The sequence below is a fragment of the Cherax quadricarinatus genome, chromosome 51 (assembly GCF_038502225.1).
Source record: "Cherax quadricarinatus isolate ZL_2023a chromosome 51, ASM3850222v1, whole genome shotgun sequence".
NCBI classification, from domain to species: Eukaryota; Metazoa; Arthropoda; class Malacostraca; order Decapoda; family Parastacidae; genus Cherax; species Cherax quadricarinatus.
In genome coordinates this window covers 1,922,706-1,931,342 of record NC_091342.1, presented here as the reverse complement: position 1 = coordinate 1,931,342, position 8,637 = coordinate 1,922,706, and the positions used below count along the sequence as shown (strand labels likewise).

At 41.2% G+C, this 8,637-nt stretch overlaps 1 protein-coding gene across 1 annotated transcript; it reads right to left on the bottom strand.

The window, feature by feature from the left end:
- Positions 1 to 4,072: 4,072 nt before the first annotated feature.
- Positions 4,073 to 8,232, bottom strand: LOC128694583 (uncharacterized). The gene is made up of 3 exons (XM_070095617.1): positions 8,224 to 8,232; positions 6,063 to 6,931; positions 4,073 to 5,444 (listed from the first exon to the last, which is right to left on the bottom strand). Exons 1-3 carry the CDS (start codon positions 8,230 to 8,232, stop codon positions 4,493 to 4,495), a joined length of 1,830 nt encoding a protein of 609 aa, XP_069951718.1. The 3' UTR covers positions 4,073 to 4,492.
- Between the last annotated feature and the right edge of the window lie 405 nt (positions 8,233 to 8,637).

Sequence of the window (8,637 nt, the reverse complement as noted above, 5' to 3'; positions counted from 1 at the left end):
TTTACGACTCTAACTCGGGTTCAAGCCCCGCCCGTGGCATGGTTTATTTATATGGATTATTCCTAGTTATGGTTTCAGCTCGATGGCAGTCCATTAAGACTGATGAATTTATCCCATAGACTCAGGGACTGATTTCCTCACACTCCAGACCTTCAAGCATTCTTCTCTTTACTGAACTGAGGAAGCCGCTGGCTGGCGAAACATTTCCAGTTTATTTTTACTAGCGCCGTTCTCATCTTTTTACTTGAGCTTTTGGCAATCTGGCCGAGACCTGCCGCTGGCTTACCGGTCCACCCCCTTTAAAAATTAAGTTTATAAGTATAGTTAATAATCATTGTATCAGCATATACTGGCAGAATTTCCCGTGAATCATGGGAAATACTCTGTACATATATTAACATTTTTTTTTTTGCGGATAAATGGCATTCATTAAGTGTCCATGAAGGTGGACCTTCAAGTTAGTGTCTAAATTTTTGTATTATTATTATTTTTTGTATTATTTCTCTCATAACTCGAGAATGCCTCATCCAATCGGCTTGAATTTTTTTTTTTTAATAATCGGCATGTTTACGTCTCTTGTAAGCAAAATTGTTGAGCCTGTTCCTGTTACCATGAAATGGCTATGATAACTTCCACAAACTCAGTGTGTGACCTCAGTGTGCGAGCACTCAGGTCACACACTGAGGTCCGTGGTTTGATCCCCGGTACGGGTGGAGGCATTTAGGCGTGTTTCTTTAAGACACCTGATGTCCATGTTCACCTATCAGTAAACTGGGTTCCTGGGTGTTAGTCGACTGGTGTGGGTCGCATCCTGGGGACAAATTTTACTTAATTTGCCCGAAATGCTCTAAATAAAAAGGGTCTTTCTGTATAGTAGTAAGTCATTGATGTCAACATAGCCTGTATACCTTGTACACGTAGAAATAAAAATGAGAGGTGTTAATGTTGCAGTTTTATAACTGTAGTGTAAGCATGTCTCTGGCAAGACAGTGATCGAGTGAATGATGGTGAAAGTTTTTCTTTTTCGGGGCCACCCTACCTTGGTGGGAAACAGCCAGTATGTTAATAATAATAATAATAATAATAATAATAATAATAATAATAATAATAATAATAATAATAATAATAATAATAATATTATCATTATTATTATTATTATTATTATTATTATTATTATTATTATTATTATTATTATTATTATTATTATTATTATTATTATTATTATTATTAAACTTTCTTTAAAAGCTGGTCAGTCTTAGAAAAAAGTATGGCTTAATTTGGTTATTAGTTTCCATACGATAACTTATTAATGCCTCTTCTAATTCCCATCAAATGTTCAACTCTAATATCTTCCTGAGTTATCAACTGATGCCGCACTCTGCACTATTCCAACTGCGTGCAGTGAAGTAGAGGAGACTGGGGTTAAATACAGTGGGTATCTTTCACGGATCGCGCAGCCACTGAAACACAGCCAGTTGACCGTAAAGTAACATGAAGCACAGCCAGTTGACCGTAAAGTAACATGAAGCACAGCCAGTTGACTGTAAAGTAACATGAAGCACAGCCAGTTGACCGTAAAGTAACATGAAGCACAGCCAGTTGACCGTAAAGTAACATGAAGCACAGCCAGTTGACCGTAAAGTAACATGAAGCACAGCCAGTTGACCGTAAAGTAACATGAAGCACAGCCAGTTGACCGTAAAGTAACATGAAGCACAGCCAGTTGACCGTAAAGTAACCTGAAGCACAGCCAGTTGACCGTAAAGTAACCTGAAGCACAGCCAGTTGACCGTAAAGTAGCATGAAGCACAGCCAGTTGACCGTAAAGTAACCTGAAGCACAGCCAGTTGACCGTAAAGTAACCTGAAGCACAGCCAGTTGACCGTAAAGTAACCTGAAGCACAGCCAGTCGACCGTAAAGTAACCTGAAGCACAGCCAGTTGACCGTAAAGTAACCTGAAGCACAGCCAGTTGACCGTAAAGTAACCTGAAGCACAGCCAGTTGACCGTAAAGTAACCTGAAGCACAGCCAGTCGACCGTAAAGTAACCTGAAGCACAGCCAGTTGACCGTAAAGTAACCTGAAGCACAGCCAGTTGACCGTAAAGTAACCTGAAGCACAGCCAGTTGACCGTAAAGTAACCTGAAGCACAGCCAGTTGACCGTAAAGTAACCTGAAGCACAGCCAGTTGACCGTAAAGTAACCTGAAGCACAGCCAGTTGACCGTAAAGTAGCATGAAGCACAGCCAGTTGACCGTAAAGTAACCTGAAGCACAGCCAGTTGACCGTAAAGTAACCTGAAGCACAGCCAGTTGACCGTAAAGTAACCTGAAGCACAGCCAGTCGACCGTAAAGTAACCTGAAGCACAGCCAGTTGACCGTAAAGTAACCTGAAGCACAGCCAGTTGACCGTAAAGTAACCTGAAGCACAGCCAGTTGACCGTAAAGTAACCTGAAGCACAGCCAGTCGACCGTAAAGTAACCTGAAGCACAGCCAGTTGACCGTAAAGTAACCTGAAGCACAGCCAGTTGACCGTAAAGTAACCTGAAGCACAGCCAGTTGACCGTAAAGTAACCTGAAGCACAGCCAGTTGACCGTAAAGTAACATGAAGCACAGCCAGTTGACCGTAAAGTAACATGAAGCACAGCCAGTTGACCGTAAAGTAACATGAAGCACAGCCAGTTGACCGTAAAGTAACATGAAGCACAGCCAGTTGACCGTAAAGTAACATGAAGCACAGCCAGTTGACCGTAAAGTAACCTGAAGCACAGCCAGTTGACCGTAAAGTAACATGAAGCACAGCCAGTTGACCGTAAAGTAACCTGAAGCACAGCCATTTGACCGTAAAGTAACCTGAAGCACAGCCAGTTGACCGTAAAGTAACCTGAAGCACAGCCAGTTGACAGTAAAGTAACCTGAGTGTTGCCCTTATATACGTCTTCGATATTTAATAGCTAATGCGTCTTATCAGAAAGATATATTATGTGTTTAGGTCGTGTCGGTACAATTTGCCAGATTATTCATATGGTTAATACACATGGAAAGGTTAAACGTGGAAAGGTTAATTTCTGTGTGATAGCTAGACAAAAATATGGGTGGTTTTGATAAGGACCTTCCTTGTATGTGCCAGCAGTCCTTCTGCAGTGTTCCTGCATTCTAATGTTCTCATGTAATAATAATAATAATAATAATAATAATAATAATAATAATAATAATAATAATAATAATAATAATAATAATTATAATAATAAATGTAATAACCGTCAAACAAAAAAGCAAGTTTAAGGACATTTGATTATTTCAAATACACCAAGGTGGTCAAATTAAATAAATTTAATAGAAAATACAACAGCAACAACAACATCAACAACAATAACAAACAACAAAATTAGTCCAGCAAAATTTTGAGTTGCATAATTGACCTAAAATATTACGTAAGTTACGCAAGTCAACACTTCTACTACCATTACTATTATTCATACTACTACTATTACTGCCACAACAACTACTACTAGTACTTCTACTACTACTGCTACTACTACTGCTACTACTATTACTACCACAACTACTGTTAGTAGTACTATTCTATTCAACACTGTCCGTCTCCCATCGAGGTTGGGTAACCCGACGAAGAAAAAAATTTTTCACATAAGAACATAAGAAAGAAGGAACACTGCAGCTTGCCTACTGGCCCATGAGAGGCAGGTCCAAGTCTCCTACCGGCTTAAGCCAATACCCCAACCTGTCAAGTAAAAGGACACAAATGCAGCTAATGTGACATTTTATTGTGGCAACGTTTCGCTCTCCAGGAGCTTTGTCAAGCCGTTAGAAACAATACATGGACACAGAGTGTATACATAGGCTCTAAGTGAGGTGTAATACAAATAGAGGTAGTAGTAGAAGTTATACACATGGTGGAAAAGTCAGCTGGTACATGAGAAAGAAAGATTACAAAAGCTATGGCTTTTAAGTCAGTGCATAAAATGCAAATACAAATTGAGCAATTAGAAAAGCTTTGGGAAAAATAAACGGAATTGTGCTCTTCATCGGGACTTTTTCTCGAACCCTCTTGAAATCCCATCACGCACCCCATGGGGATTCGTGCTTCCCAGGTTGGGTACCCCTGATCTATAAGAACAAGAACCATTAGGAGATGTGTGTGTCTGCACGAGCCTGTGCTAACTCAACTGCACGTGTAAGACGAATTACAAGGAGCAAAACGTCATATCATTGTGTTAGACATTTACAGTACCTCCCCAGGTGGTTGTTGTCTACCAACCTACTACCTAGTACTTCTATTACCACTATCACTACTACTACCACTATCACTGTTATAATATTGTGAGTAATAGCGGTTTATAATTACTATTACCCTGTTAATTATGTAATTAGTAATAATTAGCAATATAATTATAATAATAATTTTAATTGCAGCAATTATAATAATTAGTAATACTATAATAATAACAGGTAACAAATTACATTATTTTTCAGCCTATAAGAAATTTGCAAAATGAATGAAGTAGCCTTTCATCTCCCACGGAAATTGAAGGTAGACTCATAGTAATCCATTTTCCTAAAGGTATGTCAAAATTTGGCCAGTTTAATGAAGGGAAACTAAATTCATTCCAGTCTAGGAAAGGTGTAAACAAATCCTTGAAGTTTGACAGATTTGAGCTAGATTTCATGAAGGACCCCTTCTTCTCCTCCCTTCTTGGCCACTCAGACCATTCTTCTGAGTTTTCCAGGGAATCCGAATTTTGGGGGACGTGCTGATCTAGTTTGAGCATTTTAATTTTCTTATCTAAACTACGATGACGCTGAGAAATATATTTGGATTTTGGTTGGATTAGGTCCCGATGCTCATGAATGCCAACATCTGACAAGGCTAGAAGGAGCTCTTGGTGAAACTCGTCAGCTTCGTTCCTAACGCTGTGACTTCCGGTTTGCCGGAGACTCCTGAAACCTCTAGCCGTTACACTTACTGTCTGTGACTGATCCTGAAATTGAGACTCGGTTTGGGACTGGGCCTGGGACTGTGTCTGAGACTCCATCTGTGCTTGATGCTGATCTTGATGTTCTTCCTGTTTCTGATTCTGATTTTCGTTCTGACTCTGGTTCTGAAGCTGAGTCTGACTGCCTTGCACCGAGGACACTTTTACGAAGTTGTCGTTAGTGATGTTAAAAACCAGCTTTCTGTTGCCGGCATTGGGGCACAAGAGAGCAACACTGAAGTAGTAGATAAACTGAAGGAGGACGGCCAAGGCAGCTATGGAGAGTGCAGAGTACAGATCAATACAGGTGAGACCAGTGTAGTAGCTGCTGTGCATGTTTATACAAGCACCTTTCACAGGCATCTCATGATACTCATCGACGTCAGCGTAGCTCGAAGAGCGGGTGTCGAAGTCTTCCACGTAAGTTGCTACGCCGCTGCCGTAGTGCCTGAGGAAGTTGAAATGGGTTAACATTAGTTTTTGTGAGTCAGTCATGAAACCACAACACAACCTTTTCAATTTTCTTTTACAGATGATTCTGTATAATGCTTTAAACCATGTCAAAACTAAAAACCTTTTATATTCTGAGTCATACGGTTCTCTGGTTCTCTCTCGCGCTCAGTAGACGGAGGATCAAACCTCCACCACGTTTTGTGCTCAATGACCCACATGGATTTAACGATTAAATGAATTAAATTAATTAAATTATGTTTAACCTAATATGTAGAACTTTAAAATATTAGTAAGAAGAGTAAATCCGCAGATGTTTCAAAGCGCCTAAGTACACTGAAGTGTACAGTGAAGAGGTGAGCAGTGAAGAAATAGGTTGTTGACGTACTTGCCTTGCCTGCCACTAAACCACATAAGAACAATGGCTATTCACGGTTTTATAAAAAATGCATCATTCTGTAACCATGTGTGTTGTTTAATGTTGTACTGACTTGTACTTTGGTCACTATTTTTTTTCTTTCTTGTGGAAATAAAAATAATAACGAGAAATAACATTACAAAAAATGCAGTGTTAAATGGTCATAACGAAGAGAAAAGACATCAGTCAATATCTTACCAGTTGTTGTCACGTTGATGGTAGGCTGAGTCCTCTGCAGTATGAGGTTGATGGTAGGCTGAGTCCTCTGCAGTATGAGGTTGATGGTAGGCTGAGTCTTCTGTAGAGTAGGGTTGATGGTAGGCTGAGTCCTCTGCAGTATGAAGTTGATGGTAGGCTGAGTCCTCTGCAGTATGAGGTTGATGGTAGGCTGAGTCTTCTGTAGAGTAGGGTTGATGGTAGGCTGAGTCCTCTGCAGTATGAAGTTGATGGTAGGCTGAGTCCTCTGCAGTATGAAGTTGATGGTAGGCTGAGTCCTCTGCAGTATGAAGTTGATGGTAGGCTGAGTCCTGTGCAGTATGAGGTTGATTGTAGGTGGAGTGCTGGGAAACATGGTCTTTGGAGAAAGAGTTTCTCACAACACTGGTAGATCCGAAACTCCGACTCTCAGATACACCCAATTTGTTGAAGAAATATTGAGTAACCTTATCTAAGACGCTTGTACCGACGAACTCTTCCAGCAATTTGTGAATATTACCATTCCTATTTACTATACTGAAGAAGATGCCTTGGTTGTGGTTACTAGTGGGATGGTTGTGGAGGCTGGTGGAGTGCTCGTGGAGGCTGGAGGTGGGGTTGTGGAGGCTGGAGGTGTGATTGTGGAGGCTGGAGATGTGGTTGAGGGGGCTAGTGTTGTGGTTGTGGCTGTGATAATCCTTGATGATGAGAGCGAGTAGTTTGTTTTGGGAGTAGTCTGGCTGCCATGTTGACCCAGCCTTCGTGAATAATGACTCTGGACCGTCCCCGCCCACGCCAGTCACTGCCACTCCCACCACAGTCACTGTTACCTCCAACACCGCCACTGCCACGCAAACCACCAGACACAACTTCTGTAATGAGTGAAGATACTGGGTCAGAGTGAAGGATGTTTTTATATCACTTTTCACTACTACTACTACTACTACTACTACTACTACTACTACTACTAATACTACTACTACTACTACTACTACTACTAATAATGATTATTACAATTACTACTATTACTATTACTAATATTACTGCTTCTACAATATTTTTTTATTAACACACTGGCCGATTCCCACCAAGGCAGGGTGGCCCGAAAAACAAAAACTTTCACCATCATTCACTCCATCACTGTCTTGCCAGAAGGGTGCTTTACACTACAGTTTTTAAACTGCAACATTAACACCCCTCCTTCAGAGTGCAGGCACTGTACTTCCCATCTCCAGGACTCAAGTCCGGCCTGCCGGTTCCCCTGAACCCCTTCATAAATGTGACTTTGCTCACACTCCAACAGCACGTCAAGTATTAAAAACCATTTGTCTCCATTCACTCCTATTAAACACGCTCACGCATGCCTGCTGGAAGTCCAAGCCCCTCGCACACAAAACCTCCTTTACCCCCTCCCTCCAACCTTTCCTAGGCCGACCCCTACCCCGCCTTCCTTCCACTACAGACTGATACACTCTTGAAGTCATTCTGTTTCGCTTCATTCTCTCTACATGTCCGAACCACCTCAACAACCCTTCCTCAGCCCTCCGGACAACAGTTTTGGTAATCCCGCACCTCCCCCTAACTTCCAAACTACGAATTCTCTGCATTATATTCACACCACACATTGCCCTCAGACATGACATCTCCACTGCCTCCAGCCTTCTCCTCGCTGCAACATTCATCACCCATGCTTCACACCCATATAAGAGCGTTTGTAAAACTATACTCTCATACATTCCCCTCTTTGCCTCCAAGGACAAAGTTCCTTGTCTCCACAGACTCCTAAGTGCACCACTTCTACAACTTCTACAACTATAATAATGAAAATAATACTAAGAAAATAAGAATAAACCTTAATAACAAGAAAACGGAAGCAGTAGTGATGTTGAGACGATGTAATCAGTCCATCATCATCCTCGAAGACTTATTTCTGAGGTGGTCAGTTCCTCAGCCTGGAGATGAGTGATACCTCCAGAGTCTGGAACAATGTGACATTGTTCCATTCTATTTCCTGAGGGATTGACCACCTCAAAACTACGTCGTCTTTACTGCTTCTGCTGCCTCCTCTGTATTCGACTGAAGAAACCTATGCCAAACGTTTCGGAACAAAGATACCTAACTATTGCACATATATTTTACGTATCAGCTTATCAGTATTGTTTACCATTGTCATATTCCCTTGTTTTATAAAAATATTAATTCACAAGTAACAGCAGAGTTCAGAATTTACCATTAAGCTTTGGACAATATCTAATATTTGACAGGTTCACGAACGTAACAAACTGGGTCAATACGGAATCTTTTGTGGTAAACTTGACACTGGTGGATGCAGGACTTACCATGGTTAGGTGGTCTGTGTGGCTGATAGGAATAATATGCTGGTACTGTGATGAAACAGACTGTTAGGTGTCGCTAGGAGGTCTTTTCTTGTGAGCTTTGATGTGTCAATAAGCTTTCGTCCAGCTCTCTATTCTGTTAACAGTTGTAGCTTCTTTTAGGGATGTTAGGATGAAGTTGAAGCCTCTTGAAGAGCGTGATACAGACAGCTACACCCACACAGGGAAGCTGGAGCTCCCTG